General features: G+C 45.8%; 1 protein-coding gene across 1 annotated transcript; it reads left to right on the forward strand.

Moving 5' to 3' along the window:
• Window positions 1-253: 253 nt before the first annotated feature.
• Window positions 254-15,995, forward strand: LOC309873747 (protein spire homolog 1-like; the record flags this gene model as incomplete). The annotated part of the gene is made up of 16 exons (XM_082751445.1): window positions 254-494; window positions 1,232-1,263; window positions 1,729-1,893; window positions 2,668-2,793; window positions 3,076-3,141; window positions 5,796-5,957; window positions 7,592-7,660; window positions 8,150-8,279; window positions 8,721-8,845; window positions 10,127-10,199; window positions 10,770-10,921; window positions 11,458-11,589; window positions 12,915-12,979; window positions 13,785-13,812; window positions 14,207-14,349; window positions 15,185-15,995. The coding sequence occupies 16 exons, from the start codon at window positions 254-256 to the stop codon at window positions 15,369-15,371; spliced, it is 1,896 nt and encodes a 631-aa protein (XP_082607571.1). The 3' UTR covers window positions 15,372-15,995.
• Between the last annotated feature and the right edge of the window lie 1,877 nt (window positions 15,996-17,872).

Consider the following 17,872-nt stretch of genomic DNA (forward strand, 5'->3'; position numbering starts at 1 on the left):
TTTTTTTTTTTTTATTTTTTCGGAAGCCCCTTTGCTATGCACTTCACCTTGTTTCTGTCAAAGCGGCGTCCCTTTAAAAAAAAAAAAATGTGGAGCAAATTTGGCGTTAACGATGGCACCTGGGAGGGAGGGAGGGAGCTGTGGGAGAGCAGAGCTGATAAAAGGCTGCTGCGCCAGCAGCCCCTTGTCCTGGATGGGGTGTTGAGCTCCTAGGCTGGGGGCACAGCCTGCGATGTGAGGTGTGAGGGTGCACATGGAGCCCCCGTGCTGCGAGCAGAGGGCTGCCAAGGTGTCTCTGGCTGAGGTCCTGAGGTGCTTCGAGCACCCCATAAGCGAGGAGCAAGCCTGGGCGCTTTGCTTTCAGTGCTGCTGCAAGATGAAGCAGTTGGCACAGGGGCTGTCCCCGTCGCTCCATTCTGTGTTCATAAAAGGCCCTGGGAGCATTTTTATCCACGCTGATGGCACTGCTTCCTTCAGGGTGTACCATAAGTCTGGTAAGAGTGAGACCAGCTGAGGATGCTAGGGGTTGTTGTTATAACTGGCTGAAACTTAGGGGCAAAGTGGGAGAAATTTTTTTTTTATTCCTCCTCTATATGTTTTTCAGTGTGTTCTGACTGTATAGGCTGTTCTGTTGCCTATGTTTTATTTTAAAGGGCCAAGGGAATAGCTGAGATGAAAGCCTATTACAACTTATGTTGAAAGAAATTGTTATTTAAAATAAAGCCTCAGATTGTTTCATGTCCTGCTCTGTTCATCTCTGAGCTATGTCTCCCTTCTATTAACTCTCAAGGCAAATCTAAAACTGACTTTTTTTATCACTATGTGCAGCTAGCAAACAGCAACAAGCGTTGTCTTACGTAGTTGTACTGCTACAGAGTTCATTGCTCTGAGGGGGCAAGAGTGTGTATGTAGTAAAAAAAAAAAAAATAAATAAATATCCATGGCCTTCCTTGTGGTTAGATATCTCCCAGCAGGCAAAAGGAAGCAACCAGTAGCAGTTAGTTTGGGGCTAATGCCCACAGTAAGTAAAAAGAGTATCTGGTAGTGCTCTGCAGCAGTATCCAAATGCAGGCCTGGTTTCCTCGGGTGGGATTGACCTTACCAAGAAGGATTTGTTTCCTTGCTACCAAGAGCTCTCCCAATTTCTCTGTCTCAACAGAGATTCTAAAAGCAGTGTATCAATATCTATGCAGCTATCTTCCCCTTACCTCCTCTCTTGTTTCCCTTTCAGATGTTGGCAGCATTCAGCAGTCAGAGGACAAGGTAAGCCCGTCTCTTTGCCTTCCTATGTGTGCAGATACAATCCTGCAGCAGTAGGAGGCCAGCCTGGGAGATGCCGGTATCTAAAACTGCCAAGGTGTCTGTACTTGCTGAGCGTTGCGGGAGTCACTGTCCCCTGCAATCTGGAAAATGAAACAAGATGCTAGGAGTGAACTCAATTAAGACAATGTGCACAGATGTTGTGTACCCTGGAATAGCCCACAGACTTTTTGTCCTGGTAACAGATCGTTTAGAGGTGCTAGATAAATCCTTTAAAAGGGTAAAATGGCGTATCTGGGGACTGTTTCAGGTTACTTGAGCACCAGGTTGCTTTTAGAGCCCTTCTCATCCTGAGCGTTGTGCTCAGCTGTGAGGGCAGCAGAGGGCCCCCCATGGCTGGGAAGTGAGGGCTGTACAGGTCATTCACAACACTTGGTGCTGCACTGCTTCCTTGGCCTCTGTCTGCAGCTGCTGGAGTACTTGGGAGTGGTGATCTATGAAGCCCTGGACTGGGGAATCGACAGCCAAGTGGAGCGAGAACTGAGTGAGCCCCTGGAGAAGCTGCTCTGCCTCATGTTGAAGCTGGATGACGAGGCAATGAAGCCAGCGGTCACCCTGCAGGATGTTATCAAGGTTTCCTTCTTCCTGCTTAGTAAATGCAGCAGCTTCGGAGGAGCTGAAGGTTAACAATGCTGTTAACCAAGATAACAGACCATTTAGGGGGAAAAGCTGGGTAGCTTGTGGGAGGACATAGAGGGAACACACGGCTTTCCTATCAGAAAGGGAAGGCAAAAATATTTTAGGTGTGCTCAAGTGCCTATGGAAAAGAACTAATAAAGAAGACTAAGCATGGCTCTTGCAGCTCTGTCTACAAAGTCCTTCTGTGCATAGTCACCAAAGGCAGCATTCAATAGCTAGATGACTGGACAAGTGACTTGTTTCAATATCCCTAAGATTTGGTCTCTGCAAGAGGACTTGGATGTCACAACTCAAATTACGAGCTTCCTCTCAACCATAAATGAAGGGTACAAGACACTTTCCATGCCCCAGTCTATTCAGGGTAGGGGAGCAAGGGGGAAAAAGAACATGAGAAGTGACTGCACCTGCTGTTTTGTTGTGGTGTGTGTGTGTTGGAAGCTTTCCCTTCCAGGCACTTATTTCAAAGCATACATTATGGAGAACAAGATAGATAAATTACACACAGCTACTTAAGTTATTGTACGTGTGAGATTAGGCATCTTGCTTCTTTGCTCCTCTGCATCTGCGATAGAACAAACAGAAAAGATACAAAGAAACTGAGGAAGATGATTTTTAACCATACATCAAGAAACTGAATTTTGCTTTCTTCCAGCCTTCCATGTTTTTTCATTTCAAGATCTCTCTATTAAATAGCTCCACTTCTTTCAGGCCTGTGAGGAGCGCTTGTCTGTGCCTTCTGAGGCTAAGAGCCATTATGAAATGACCTGTAGGAGTCTTTTTACTGAATTTATGGAACTTCAGAAGCTTGTGTCCATCATCCAGACCTCCAAAGAGGTATATTTGAGATCACCCCTTAGCTACTATCCCTTCTACCTGCATAAATTGATCTAATTATAAAGTACTCTTCCTGTTGCACTAGAAATGGAGTACCTAGATGAAGGTTTATTTTGATGACATGAATGGCTTCTGTCTCTGCAACACAGTAGTGATTTATTGTAGCTTTTGAATGTCTGGGTGTTTGGGGCTTCTAAGCTTTTCAACGTTAATAATTCATACTGGATAGATGGAAAAGCACTGGACAGCCCAATGTAATGACCTCATTTGTTCGCTTCTCAGAGTCTGAGAAAAATGGATGTTGAAGATTTGCTGGAAACCCCCCTGCAGAAGAAGGAAAAACAGAGGGTAAGGGATTTAATTCCTTCATTATGGTAGGTTGGGCTTTTTTCTTTTCTTTTTTTTTTTTTTTGTCCACCCATGCTTCTCTGAGGTTTTCCAATGACTCTCTATAAAACAAAGAAGGGAGCTTGAACACCAACAAAACTTCTTAGGTTGTTCAAGAGACTACGTAGTTAAAGACTTGTCTGCAAAACAAGCTGGGAGTGAACTTGAAGTTAAATTATTTCATGTGCTTACCTCATGCGGACACTTATTCTGCACAAAGAGCCTCTTTGTGGTTCAACTTAAACCACTTCTAAAAGTGAAATTGGAGGCACTCTTTGGAATAAGTGTCCACAAGTAGTTTCTCATGCTGTTTCTTCCTGAAAATGAGCCCCAAACTCCATCTCTTGGCAGGAATTGATACCTGCCAGAAGCAATCTGCTTCCTTCTGCAGCTGGATTGACAGCTCCCAGAAAGCTGATCTGTTGGTGGCAGGAGTAAGGTGGATGAGATCATTTTATTGCGTGGGGTCTGTGCTGGTTCAGGGCTGGAGAGGCTAAAGGCAGTTGGTAGCTCTGACCATCCTTTTGAGCTTCAGCAGCTCAAAAAAGGCAGAATGGAGGGGGAGGCTGGAGATGTAGCTCCTACCTCCTGCTCGTTATCTTTCCTGTCCTTCTACAGAAGGACAGAATGGATCTTGGACTGTGTGTTTGGGGCAGAGAAAGCATCTCCCTCTGTTCTTTTCAAGGCTCTCCATAGCTAGGGCTCAATCAGAAACAAATAACTCTTCTGGCTGGAGCTCTGCCCGGCATAAACAAATGCAGTGTAGTCTGGAGTCTGTGGAGACAAACGGCAAGCCCCGAGAGACTTGTGGACTCGCTCCCTTTGTCTAAATAGCACTCGCTTTGAAGCGTGCTCAAACTATTCGTATGAAAATGTTTGTGAAATGTGTGTTTGGGCATATTCTCAATTTTGTGATCTATTAAAATAAACTGGCAAGCTATCTCAAACCACAAACTCATCAACAGCAGTTGATGCTCTTTTCTGCAGGGAATACATGAATAAATACATGGGCTTTGCCGTGTGGCCTGAAGGCCAGTGTATTTGGCCTCTGCTCCTTCAGGAGACATAAATTCCAAAAGCAGGATGTCTGTTGCAAATCCTCTGCCTCTGGTTTCCAACTCCCTGTGCACCACTCGATTGCATCGTTCTGACACACTCTTGAGTTTAAAATAACCAGGGTGCCAGCTTTGCTGGGAGCCCGCAGATTGGAGCTGATGCCTTGAGCGGTGCCATGCAGTTAACGCTGTCTGTGGACCAGGCTTTTCCATCCTGGCTGCTCTGAAAAAAGGGCTTCTGAAACACAGGCCACAAGCTGGTATCGTGCAGGGCTGTACCATCTCAGCAGAGCTGACCGTGTGTGTCAGAGGACAATCTTCACCTTGAAATCTAAGCACTGAGACCTCTTAGGAACAGCTGTCTTCCCATGAATGAAAAGAATGAGATGTGTTTAGTGTTGTACAGCAAGCAAACGCTGACCAGTTTACCCAGCTTTCTTCAGAAGGACTTTGATTTTTATTTTTTTTGTGTTCTCCCAAACAGTACTTATGTTAATCCAGGAGATATGGCTAGCGTCTGGCTACTGTCTGAGTGTCCTGCTGGTCTGGAGTTGAGATCCAGCTGTTCCAAAGCCTGGCTAAAACAATCCAACTGAGCGTCCTTCTCCTTGAAGGCAGCCCATCGGTCAGAGCTTGCATAAGACTTTTCTGATATTATACCAAGATATCTCAAGGGATAAGTTGAGAGAAGGTGCTTCACCCTGTAAGTGAAAGAGGGAGAGGAATTCAAGTCAGAAGCTTTGTTCTGAGGCAGTTTTTAAAAAATGTTTTACTTCCCTTTCACTGTTTATAATACAATCACTCGTTCTTACTCAATTTGCCTTTGGGATCCAGATAAGCTGTTGACTTAGCACTTCCATTACAATGTTGTCTAAACAGGCTATTGAGTGGATTATGTTTTTTTTCCTGTCTTAACTTCTGTTGGGTTATCCTGCATGCCTGAGCATCCTGTGGAAACAGGTATTAATACAGGAAGAGGATGAGCAGATGTCAGTGTTATCAGATTGTGTCTCCAGGCTGAAAAAGCTAGCATAAGCCGCTGCAAAGGTTGAAGTGAGAGATCTTTTTCCCTTTGTCTTCCTCTTTGGTCTGTGGGCCCTTCAATCCTTGGCTTCTGAAAATTCAGAGGATTTTAATGGTAAGGTTTGGGATTTCATTATCAGCATTTCCTAGGAGGTAGTACAATGGAGGAGGATGAAAAAACAAAACAACAAAATCATCTAGCACCTGCAGTACTTCCAAGAAGTACTTATTCAAGAAAATGGGGCTAGGTACCTAGTAAGAAAAGCTGTTTTGCTGAAATACATTCATAAAGTTGATGACAACATTCAGGAATGAACTGGGGAGCCAGCTCACTTATTTTAAAGTGATTCTGTAGAGAGAAGCAATTCTCCATCTTGGTACTGTGCCCCACAAGTGGGTTGAAGGGGGTGTTAAGGACACATTTCTGTGTTTCTGCAAGACCTCAGCTGCCAAGTGTGCCCTGTGACAGGGAGGGCGAGGATGCTGCTCCGTGTGTTTCTGCCTGCTGGTGACTTGTCCCTCGCTGGCTTCTCCTAGGCACCCCTGTGGCCCAGCATCATCTGCGAGCTGCAGGCTGGGGTGAGGCTGCGCAAGGCCACCGAGCGACTGCAGCGCCCTGCCCCGCTCAAAGAGCGTGCCTGCTCCCCCTATGAACGACTTCTGGATGACATTCAGCACAGGAGGTACAACCTTCGGAAGGTGAGTGACTGACTGACTACAGTTGGTAGACAGTTTTGCAACCACCTGCTCTAACTACTTGGTTTCTAAACCATCCTTGCTGAAACCTCTTCCCCAAATCTTGTTTTAAAGTCCTTCTCGAAGGTACTCCTAGTCCAGAACTGTCTGGAGCTTCCTCTCAGCTATAACTCAATATTTGATCACCACGTTTATCCCCCCAAACACTTTATTTCCAGCACTGTTTTATTTCAGGAGTAGCCAGAGTTTTATGAAGCTAGATGGTAAACTTATTCTCCATACAGGGCAGCAGCTCCTTGAAACAGACCATTGCCTGCTTACGCTTTCTTCCTCAGACCTTTATGTCTTCACAGGCTCCTTGAGTTGTACTGTCTGGCATTTCTTACTAGTTTTTCTTGCCTTTTCAGCTGCTGCGGGATGCATGAAAGTGTAAAATCACTTTTGAGCGAGTGCTCTGCTCAGCCTGGGGCAGAGGCCTGTAGGCAGTGTGTAAACAGGCTGCTGCAGGAATTTAGGCAGGGTTTAAAAAAAATAAATCCAAACTGCTTCCAGGGGCTGTGGTGCTGACTCAAGAGGTAGGGGCTTCCAGCAATGTTGATGGTGCTGAAGATGCCCGGATACAAAAACGCCTGAGTGCCTCTGAAGGTTTGGGATGCTGTTCACTTGCTGCAGCTTGAGCTGGGAGCGATGAGCAGATCTAAAACATTGGCATGAGGCTTCGTGGCCTTGGCGTGCTTTGCAAACAGACATCTTGGCAGGAGATGAGACGACTCTACTTGTAATAAAGAGCAATATTTTAGAAAGTGTAAAGTTTGCTTACCACGCTAGACAGCAGCTTTTTTTTCCTCCCCTTGATGGTGCTCCTTGAGTGCAGGGGGTTAACAGCTGCAGCTAAACCATGCGCCCCTACAGAAGTTCTCACTTTCCTTGGCTGTGGCTCCAGCCTTCCGAAAAGGCTCTGGCGTTTGTCTGGAAACTGATAATTTGTTCAATAAATAAATGGATGGTAACAGAAGGGAGAAAATACATCACAACTACTTGTATTTTTTTTCAGTGCATGACAGAATCGTTGCACTGTGCAGTACAAAACTGTAGCTCCAGGTGGCAGGATGAACTGGCTTTTGATTCCTTTTTTTCTTCCTGGGGTTGATGAGAAGCACAAGCTTCAATCTGAAGTCCCAAATGCTAGAAGGAAGCACGGAGTACTTACTACTTAGGCCTTTGTTTGTGAAAGCTCTTCAGCGAGGATTTCCCCATCTGCAAAGCTACTTTAAACTCCTGTAGCGAACAGTGGTCTAATTTGCAAATGAATGAGAGCCCAGCAAGTGTGGGAAGCTGTTGTGGTGTTCTACCTGCACTCCCACGTGTTCTCCACTTGTACACACAGACTAAATAGCATCGCCTTTGAGCAAGAATAAGTGAACCAGGCAGCTGGAGGCAGCTTGACTTCTTTTCTGCGGTGCTCCCTTCTGCAGCAAGCACCTCATCGTTCTGTATTTCCCTGTGCCATTTTTAAGCCTTCCCCACATTCCTCGCTCCCAAATTCTGACTTGAGTTATTCACTGTGCCACTGATCAGAAAGATGTACGAGGAGCAGAGGAAACCTCACTGCCTAAGCATAATTTCTGTTCTTTCAGGTGATCGTCGAGCAAAAACACAGGACTCCCAGTGATGATGTAGCTGCTCCCAAGCCTCATCTAAAGCCTGTAGGTGACCTGCAGAGCTGATGGGATGTTTTCTAGGAATATGGAGTTAACGTCCTAGCTACTGGCTTGGGTTTGGGAGAGGCATGTGTGAGCCATACTTAAATTTTGGGCAGACCCTCTGCCAACACACGATGTCTGGAATATGGTAGGTGACAAATCTTCAGGGGAGAAAGATCAGTCTCCCTATTTCTGTTGCTGTTTCTTCCATCTGGAACATTTTGTGGTCCTGAAAATACTCCACACTCTTTGATCAAGCCTTGTCTCAAATTTGAGAGTTTCTAAAAGTATTCGACAGCAAACACATTATCTGAAGCTTCTCACGTGCCTCAGAAACTAGAAATGAGGTACAGAAAGCACAAGCGCACAGGGCCCAGAGCCCTCTTAGGGAGAGGCAGCTGTAGAACAGCGCCATTGCTGAAGATCCAGTTGTCACCACTGGTCTCACTCTTTCTTACCGTCTCTCTCTCTGGTGCTATGCTCTGCCTGCAGGTGCTGCAGAGGAAGCTGAGAGAGTGCGTGCCACAGGAGTCCAGGTGGCACCAACAGCTCCTGGCAGAAACAAAACGGCCACAGACACCGCAGCCATCCACAGCAAGGGAAAGCGGGGGCAGGCCCACAGGTACCTGCTGCAAAGGGGCCCATCAAGCATGCAAGGGAAGTCATGGCTGGCTAAAAATAATGGATGGCCTTTGAAATGGAAGCCCACCTTTTTTTTTTCTTTTTTTTTTTTTTTTCCCCATAGCATATAATGCAAGAGAGGTGGGAATGTGAATTTTATGTTGATAAAGGTGATATGGCACAAGAATTCTCTAGAAAATCTACTTGTGGCGTATTAAGACTTGAAAATGTTTCAGCTTACCCTTTTTTAGGGAGTTCAAATTTGTCAGCTAAGTTAGAGAACAGGATTTTAACCATCACCTGAAACCAGACTATCTAACAGAACAAAGTCGAACCAAATACCAAATTCTGCTCTGTGGGTATAAAATTTGTTATTTTCTTGCTACAGCACAATGTCTTATCTTGTGTGTGTGTATTTTTCTTCCCTTCTCCCAACCCTCAGAAATGCCTGTGATGCCTAAAATCACCTTGAGATCTCCAAGTGATCGTTCCTTAACATTTCAAGATGCCAGTCCAGAGTTTAAAACTGTCAGTGCTGTAGCACAGCAGCTGGGACCAGAAGTTCAGGTAAGGCTTTAAATGAAGGGACTGGAGAGGTGTAAATAGTCTGGTCTGGGCTTTGGATCTGTGCACACACACATCCTAGAACATGAGGTTTAAATCTTAGTGTGAGTAATCTTGTCTATCTAAAGTGAATAAACATGACATTATTAGGTTCACTGAAGGCCTTGCCTCTACAGAAGCTCATGTGATGTTTAAACACTTCATTGTGGCATGACTGCAGCCTATAAAAGCTAACTTCTGATCTGGTCTCTAAAATTAGGGCTTGCAGAAGTCTTGATATGCTCAGAAGTTTGACCAATATGGGCCAAAACTACTCCCACTTTACCTCACAGTGAGGCAGCTGATGCTAGGAATATTTGCATTTCACGTGATTTATTTTCAGGAAGCAACTTCACTGGTGAATTCCCACTCTGCTGCCTGTGGAGCAACTGAAGGAGTGCCATTCTTCAGTAAACTGGGATATGTGGCCCCTGGGTTCCTTAACTCCACAGACTGAAAAGCTCCACTGCTTGGTTCTGGGATTCAGTCTGAGCCTAGTCGGAAACTCTGTGGGACAGAACTTGAGCCCTAACACATCGTGTCTAGCACAGATGCTCTGGCAAACAATCAGCAATCTGCTTTCTGTAAACATCAGCCTGGAATACAATTGCTTAACTGAGGAAAACGGATATGAATTAATAAAAGCAGAAAAATGTAGCTATATTTGCACAAGTCTGTGCTACTTGGAGGAATGTTTGGTGTTTGAGGAGCACGTGGTTGGTGTATTACTGTAAGCTGGAAGGACCTTCTTTATGGAGACTGCAATATGATTGAATTGTGTTCCTACTTATCTAGAGAAGCTAGAAAATGCTGCCTAGGTACAGCATTGGGTTTGAACTGGGTTACTGGGGCATAGTTTCTTCTTCTCCAGTGTTGCTGTGTGTGAGCTGGAGCCAAGAAAATGGCAAGGTACTCTGAAAGCTGTGAAGGGAGAATCTAGCGAAGTTGGTTCCTGACCAGATGAAGCTAAAATCTGCATTGAGCTGTGTGAGGGAGATAACGGGAATCTGAAATTTCACCAGCTTGACCAGAGCTTCCTTGCTGGGGGCAATTAACTTGTAATTGCTTCTTGGGACACAAAGTTTCTGAATGTACCACAGTTTTTTTTTTCTCCCCTCCACTTCTGACTAAGCCTTGGACTATTTCTGGTGGGTTCTGGGTTCTGTTTAGCAGCAGTGCTTCTGAACAAGTGGGCTTGGTCTCTCCTGTGTGCAGCTTAAGAATACCTTGTCCTCTGATCCACAGGAGCCTACTCCCAAGCTGTCCTCCAGCACCCACCTTGCCTCAGCCAGGTCATCAGTGTCCTGCAAGAGCACAGGTCAGTCTCCTTTTTGGTGCAAATCCAAACCCGGTGGTGATAAAGTGCAGTCAGAGTCAGTGCCTGCTGGGCTGCCAAAGCCTTAGGCTGGGGCTAACTGTGCTACATCACTCCGATCACCTAAAGACACTTGATGGAGGAGAAGCTCTGACATCAATTAATGAGTTTAGGGAGGTGCACTTAGGGAACCATTCCTCTGCAGTTGACTGAAGCTTGTATGGCTCCTGTGGCTTCAAAGCAATGATAGCGTGTCCCCGAAGGCATAAGTGGCAATCACAGTAAAAGCTAAACGAACATTTTGAATGTTCAAGAAGAAAGTGCACCATGTGATTTTATTAAACTAAATGGTGCTAACTATCAAAAACTCATCACTCTACTGACAACTGTAATTACTGTAACCTCTGCTTTTTGTGATCAGGGCTGATGGAGGTTGAGGGTGGGGAAAGCAGGCCTTGGTGCTTTCAGAAAGGAGGGGTAATGCTGTTGAGCAGTCAGCTTTTGGGGAGAATATTTAGAAGTTGATATTCCTTCTTTTCTTTCTGCAATCAGAAACTCTCTCTTCCTGCCCAGGTCTCACTGCAGATCGTACACGTCCTCCCGTGAGTGCACCCATGCTGGCAGACATCAACTCTGACTGTTCCTTGAACGCTGGCCAACAGCAGCTGCCTCCTTACAGAGCAAGATCCAAATCTTTAGAGAGTGGCCTTCAAAGCAGGGAACGTGTAAGTGGGGCATACCAGCTGGCAAGCTGTTCTGATACATCTGGTGGTGACTCCAGAAGGCACCTTGAACCTTGTGCATGCAGTGGTCACGTTATATGGGTTTTACTTAAGCCACATCGCATGCTAATCTTCAGTTGGGACGTTTGTTTCCTTGGAGGTGGTGTAAAACAAGGCTGCTGTGGTGTCCTTGTGGAGTTTCTTACTGTTCAGTTTGATTTGTCTTACATGAGGAAGAACTCTTTCATATTGTTCAGAGTCCCAAGAGACTGGCTCTGGGGATGGGATTAACTGCTATGGGGACTGAAGGACCTGCTTCAGGAAGCTGCTTGCATTCTTGTCTATAAGCTCAAGAACTAAGCAGGATTCCCTGCATGTTCTTTACTAGTATTGTCAGTCAACGCCTACTGCCTATCGCTAGCAGAACTGAATTTTGAGACAAATGCTGCTGAGCCTGCTGGGACCCAATTTTGAGGATGACTTCCCCAAATATGTGTGCCTTCAGCTTTCTCTGATGCTTGACTCCTGTCTTTGGATAGGACCATCACCTTCCTAACATGTGGCCATCACCAACCATTGCTGAACTGATCGGAACCAGATACGCAGTGAGAGTGCTGGAAGGGGAAGGCACCTCCCAGGGAGGCAGTGATGGTGCCTCTTCAAGAGGAAAGGTAAGTCTCTTTTCCTTGTTGTTGTGCTGTCCGTGCCTTTGCTAAAGCTGGCTGCCTTCATGTCCCTCAGTGCTGAACTGCTGAGGTGCTCTCTGCCTCAATTTATCCTGTTCATGCAGCTGTTCTGAGTTTGGCCCACAGCTGCATGAAATCTTTTAATACTTGTGCTGTGATGACTTCTAATCAAACATAAGCTGTGTAAGTTGCCTAGGAAGTAACCCAGCCATTGCTAAATACTTCTTGACTGTTGTTTCCGTGCTAGCAGAACTGTTCCTGTTAGCCAGCTCTGAAATCACAAAGATATTTGACTGGGATTTGGTACATGGTGAAGCAAAGGCTGTTAACTCCCACAGTTAACTGAGCTGTGTTGATGTGAACCACCCTGCTGAGTGGTGGATGCGCAGGCTGGGGAGATGAGGGGCAGGGAACTACCTGCAGCACCGGCCTGCTGGCTGCCCCCTTTTTTTGGGCTGTTTACTCACCCAGTCTGCTCTAGAGGGCTTGTTCCATCGAGCCCCTCTAGAGCAGATGCCTTCGGTGCAAGCCCTTTGCAACACAGGTGTGAAGAAGTTCATGCTGCTTGTTTTGGGGACCAGCTTCTTGCCCTCACTTATTTAGCAGACAGTTCTGCTAGTGCAGCTCTGATACTTCCCCACCCCCTTTATCTTGTGCTCCTGGATCCGTTTTCTTCTCACCTTGCTCACTGACCCTGCTTTAACTTGCCTCTCTCTGCCTATGCTAAAATAGCTTTCTTACCCTCTTTGTGTTCCTGCTGCTGAAGTTTTTTTAGCTTTCTCAAGCTGTTTCTCAAGATAATATCACTTCTGACTGCCAGCTGTGTATGAATGTTCTTTTTTATAAAGTTCAAGCGACTCATCAGCTTCCTTATGCCTTTTTTTTTTTTTTTTTTTGGCTTCAGGATTGGATTCAAAGTTGCCCTGACTTAATCTCTTTGGGATTGCTGCAGTCTACCTCAAAGAATGTCTCTCTTCTTCCCTCTCTTAACTAGCTACTGTTACACTCTTGCACAATACAGCTATTGTTTGTTCAAGAGCCTTTTTTTAAACTCCTGTTGTCTGGCAGCTGCCCCAAACCTCTGCATCATAAAAACACAGGCTTACAAATAAGGCTTTTTTTTTTTTTTTTTTGCCTTTTTAGCCTTTAATTCCTGTCTCTCTGCTATCCTTCATTGGATCTCTGTTATTGTATGTGGATCTAAAGCCTTTGGAAGGTTAGTTTATGTGCTTGCTCTCTGGCAGGCGGTGGATGCTGTTGGTAGGAAGATATTTCCAGTTGGCATTCACAAATAACTTTCCATTCCACAGATCTGTTTCAGCTGCCGTAAGCAGATGTTTCTGAAGTGGCCTTACAGCTGTTACCTCTGCAGCAGGTGAGCTGCTACAAAGGGACTGAAGGAGGAGGGAGAAGAGTGAAAGAACAGTGCTGAAACACTCAGTATTCAAACAGTTGGAGCACTTGGATGGGAACAGGTTCCTTAGCCTTTCAGTTTTGCCTTAGTACACAAGCCTGGCTGAAGTGTCTACAGCTGCAGAGGAGATGGAAAAACTTGCCTCTGAAGTGGTATCAATATTAACTCCTAGTATTAAGCTAGCAATAACCAAATTTACTGTGCTATTGGTTCTTCTCAGCAATTAGTCCCTTCATTTTGCTCTGTAGGTTGCATTTTACTTGAGTCAAGGGCTTGAGAGGTTCTGGGAGAGGCTTTGCAGCAGAACCTTCTGTTTAGGACTGAAAAAGCAGACTCCAGACCTTGTGACTGGGAATGAAGTTAGACCCACAAGTATCCACTTATTTGTTAGTTTTTCTCATGGGAGAGAAGAATTCCAAGGTCATTCAGGCTCACTTAAATCTATTTGAAGCAGCAGCAAAGCATTGAATTGGTTACAAGCAAACCACTGGGAATTTAGTAACTGATGGTGCTGGGTGAGAAGCAGTGGGTACTTGCAGATAAAGCCTTCAAGCTATGACTGCTGATGTGCTTCAGCTGGCTAAAACTACCATAAACAGGAGGGCTGGAAAACCAAGCGGGGTGTTCTAGACTTGTTCCCTTTGCCATCAAGTGATTGTGCCACGATCACATGTTAAGGCTGCTTTGGGAAAGTCACCCTTAGCTACAGCATTGCTGTCTGCTGAGCTTTACCCAAATGATAATGCTGGGAATTTTTTTCTCTTAGTGTCGTCTGCTGTGACTGCTGCATCAAGGCAAGTCTAGTCTTTACAACAGCAAATTTATTTGTTTTCTGTTTTTTTTCCTGCACCTCACCTAGTCATAGAAAGCTTTCCTTCACCCCACTGATACCTCAAATCTACCCTCTAGTTTTTTTTTTTTTTGTAAGAAAAGAGGCCAAAATACAAGGTGCAAAAGCAGCCAGGACAGACAGGCTGTTCAGCTGAAACAGCTCTGGCTCCTCTTTCTTTGATCCTGTGTAAAGTGGTTGGGATTACTCCGTGCTCTATTTATACAAGGGTCAGGGAGTTCACTGCATTAATGTTTATCTTGTAAGTGCGGTAATAAATCAACTACACGCCATGCAAATTTTCTTGCTAAGGAGGAGGTTTTCCTTGAGAACTCGAGTGACTTGTGCTGTGATTGTAGATGTCTGTGCCCTTCAGAACGTGTGTTCATCTCCCACTCCACTTCTTAAAACTTGTGAGGCTCTCCAGAGAGGAAGACCCAGCTACACAGGAGAGGAAGAACTCGGAGTTGCTGCATGAAGTAGAGCACTGGGAGTGTTCTAGGTAAGCTGGGACAGATACGGTTTCACCTTGAAAGGTGGTACCTGCTACTTGTACATGCAAATCAACAAACATGATAGCAACTGCTCTGTGTAGTCCTGTGCTGGTCAACTGCATGTTATGCTGGATGATTCATTTAGCTTCCTTTAGGTATAACTGAAGAGTAATGCAACAACTGGTTTCCTGAGAGTCCTCCCCCACACATACAGATACCCTTTCCTTTTTGTCCATGGAAAGGGAATTTTTGCAAAATAAGCTTCTGAGTGGAAAAGGCAGACCTTGTGAGTGTAAGTGTAATATCTAGGACTGGAAACATATGTTCTGTTCTCTTCTTTCCAAATACATGTTTGTACATATTCTACTGGGTGAACAGATATATTTTCTCTCTGAAACTGTTCTTTAATGTAAGTAAATAGCCACAGTGGTTTCTGGTTCAAATGCTCTTACCTCAGTGTTCACTACTGACATCATCACGGACAGTCCTTTGCAGATGCTGTAGAGGAGATCTGAGTAATGGCATTATTGCCATCCTTCCAGATGTCAAAGAAACATCCTACAGCACATGCTCTAAGGATTCAGTCATAACCTTGGATCAATCAGATATCCATTAGCCCTTTAGCTGAAATGCTGTCTTAGTCAACAGAGGTGTCAGTAAATGAAGCTGCTCTGATGCTTAGTAGCTTCCCCAGGTGGAGCTGACAGCCCCACTGAACTCCTGCATTTACCTAAATCACTTAATGTTGGATCAGGCCTGGGGGAAGGGTGGAAAAGCTCTATACCCTCTAACAGATACCCAGGTCAGTTTTCCTGTTGTTTTTTTTCCCCTCTCCTGCTCCAGCGTGCCTGTTATTTTGGAGCCCCATTGCCTAGCACGGCCTCTGTGCTCTTACTCAAGGACCATGGCGGACTGGCTGACTGCAGACCTCTGCACCCAGTGTGAGCAGTATCTGCTGAGCGTGGCTTCCAACCAACAGCAGAACATCCCACTCAGGAGAATTTCCCAGTCTTGGACTAAACTGGAATGACTCTGCCATACATTTCTCCTGTCACTTGTTCTGTACCTGAATAATTTAAACAGCTTTATGCACTTTCTGACATAAAGGCCTGAATAAAAGACTTCCCTGCTGCTTAGTCTAAGCAGGAAGCACAGTTAGTATTTATGTATTGTGAAGTGTTATAAAACATTGTGGTTTTTAGAACTGTTTTAATTCTTTTATGTGTCTTTGGGGAAAATAAATGTTGAAGCACTATCACGCCTCTAGCATTTCCTCGTTTGCACCTGCAGTTGTCATTTTGTGGCACTGTTTGCATTCCTTGCTAAGCTGACTTTCCCTATATTCATGGCATAGGGCAGGCTTTTAAGCTAAAACCTCTATTTCATTTTGCAAACACTTATTCTTCCCCGATAACTCACTGCAAAGCACCCGAACTCACTGCTGTGATGAATGTAACACTAGTGAAGGCTGTCAGGCAGCCTGCTCCAGCTGTTTGCTCAGGAATTGCTCTTGATTTCTTTTGTGTGTGTGTGCTAGCTGTGCTTTGCCAGCAGAGCTCTTCATGGCACTAATCGATCTCAGTGCCATCATCACCTGAGGGAGGGTGGCTGTTTTCTAGGGGATCTTGCTTTTTGTATTGGTCTACAGCTTTGCCCTAAGCTAAACTGGACTATTGCAACCTGTGTGACACTGGAACAATAAAGAACACTTTGGTAAATTCTTTGCCTCTTTCTCCCCAGGAATTGCCTATATGGAAGGGGTGTAGGTGCTCTGATTTGTTTTCCACAGGACTTTCTGTGGTGTGGCTCATGGGGCCTGGATAGACAGCGCTGAAGGATACAATGGATTTGCAGTTGGAATGAGTCATGCTGAAGAAAATAATGACTGCAAAGGGAAGTGAAGAGCCAGTTTCCCCAGAGAGGGGAGAAAGGAATAAAGGCATGTTTAAGCTGAGCTCAAGGTGTGCCTCCAAACTGCCAGAAGGGTCAATATCTCCAACTGACTTGTGCTAGCCTAACTCTGCTTCCTCTAAATTGCCTGTCTGCAAGCTGATGCCTACATGCACGTTTGGGCAAGCTCTGCAAGTCAGTGAATGCAGGGAGGCTGAAGCTTTTGCTTCCTTTTGGAGCAAGTTCAAGTGTTCTTCCTTCAGTCAATTAGGAAGGGTGCAGCCTGCCTGCCTGCCTGGGTCCTCTCCTGCATGTGCTAATTGCTGGTGCTGCTGGGAGGCACATCCATATCAGGCAGGTGGGCTCCTTGCAGGCTGCAGGGAATGGCAGCCAAGCCACAGCTGCGCTTGCTGGCGAGATGGGCACACAGCGTGGGGCCAGGGGCATGAGGTGCTCTTGGATTCCTGCTGAGTGAGGTAGTACAGACAGAGCAAGAAATGAGCTGAGATCAGCCTGTCTTGAGTAATCTGCAAGCCCAAAGAGCCTCTCAGGGCCTAGGTGCAGTAGTATGGGGAAAAAGGTGTCTGTATTGTGCTGATGTAGGTGATTCATCAGGGTTGGAGGAAAGCATTCCCTCTGTGAAGATGCAGCAGGATTTGATCCGTCTTCTAGCCTTTTGCTTGTTCTTCTCACTATACAGGCCTGAGCTTTCCCTGCTCCCAGTTAACTGATCCCAGGTGTTTGCGTTATGTAGTGGTGGAACTTACCTGTGGGATTTGGGACTCATGGTATCCTCACACAGCTGCAGGGAGCGTTTCGTGCCCAGCCTCTGGCCTTAGGTCCCCTCACGCAGTCCCTCAAAGCACAGCTGCACTCTTCAGTGCAATCCCAGTAGCGAACCATGAGTGAAATGGGGGCAAAGAAGTCTAATTACTACAACTGGCGATAGCGGGAAGCCCTTTTTTAAGGGTTAAATATAATTATACGCTGAATATAGCCGCCCCGGGCCCGGCAGGGGGCAGCCACGGCCTGCGGCGGGGCTGGGCCTGGCCCCGGGGATGGCGCCGGTGGAGCTGCCTCAGGAGCGGGCGGAGCTCGGTGTGCGGCCGCCTGGCTTCGTCCCCGGCCCGGTGTTGGCCGTTTTTTGAAAAATAAAGGATATATTTGTCATATATAAACGGCCTCTGTTTTGTTTTGTTTGTCACTGCTGGGTGGGGCAGCGGGAGGCGAGGGGTGGTTGGGCTGAGGGGTGACAGGGTGCGACACACACAGGTGTGCAAGGCCAGGGAGCGGGGATGGAGATAGCCGAACAAAAAGGATGTTTTAGGTGTTGGCGAGCCAGCAGGAGAGGCCTTACTGCAGTAACGTTGCGTAAATTTCAACATCTTTCTCTGTTTGATGCCAAAAGCCAGCTGGGAAAACATAGGGACTGACCCTTGTAGACACAAACCCACTTTAATAACCTCACCTGGTGAGCCTGTGCCAGCTAAATGAAAGGTTGTTTTCAGTGGGCTTTCACCCCCTGTTCAATTGAGACCTGCTTAATTTTCTTCCTTCTCTTATTAAAGTCAAGGGTGACATTTTATATCTGAAGTAAAACTGTGGATATAGTGTTGGACAGAATTAAATTTTAAAAATAAA

Source organism: Aythya marila (genome assembly GCF_965140915.1).
Source record: "Aythya marila genome assembly, chromosome: 1".
In the NCBI taxonomy this organism is placed as follows: Eukaryota; Metazoa; Chordata; class Aves; order Anseriformes; family Anatidae; genus Aythya; species Aythya marila.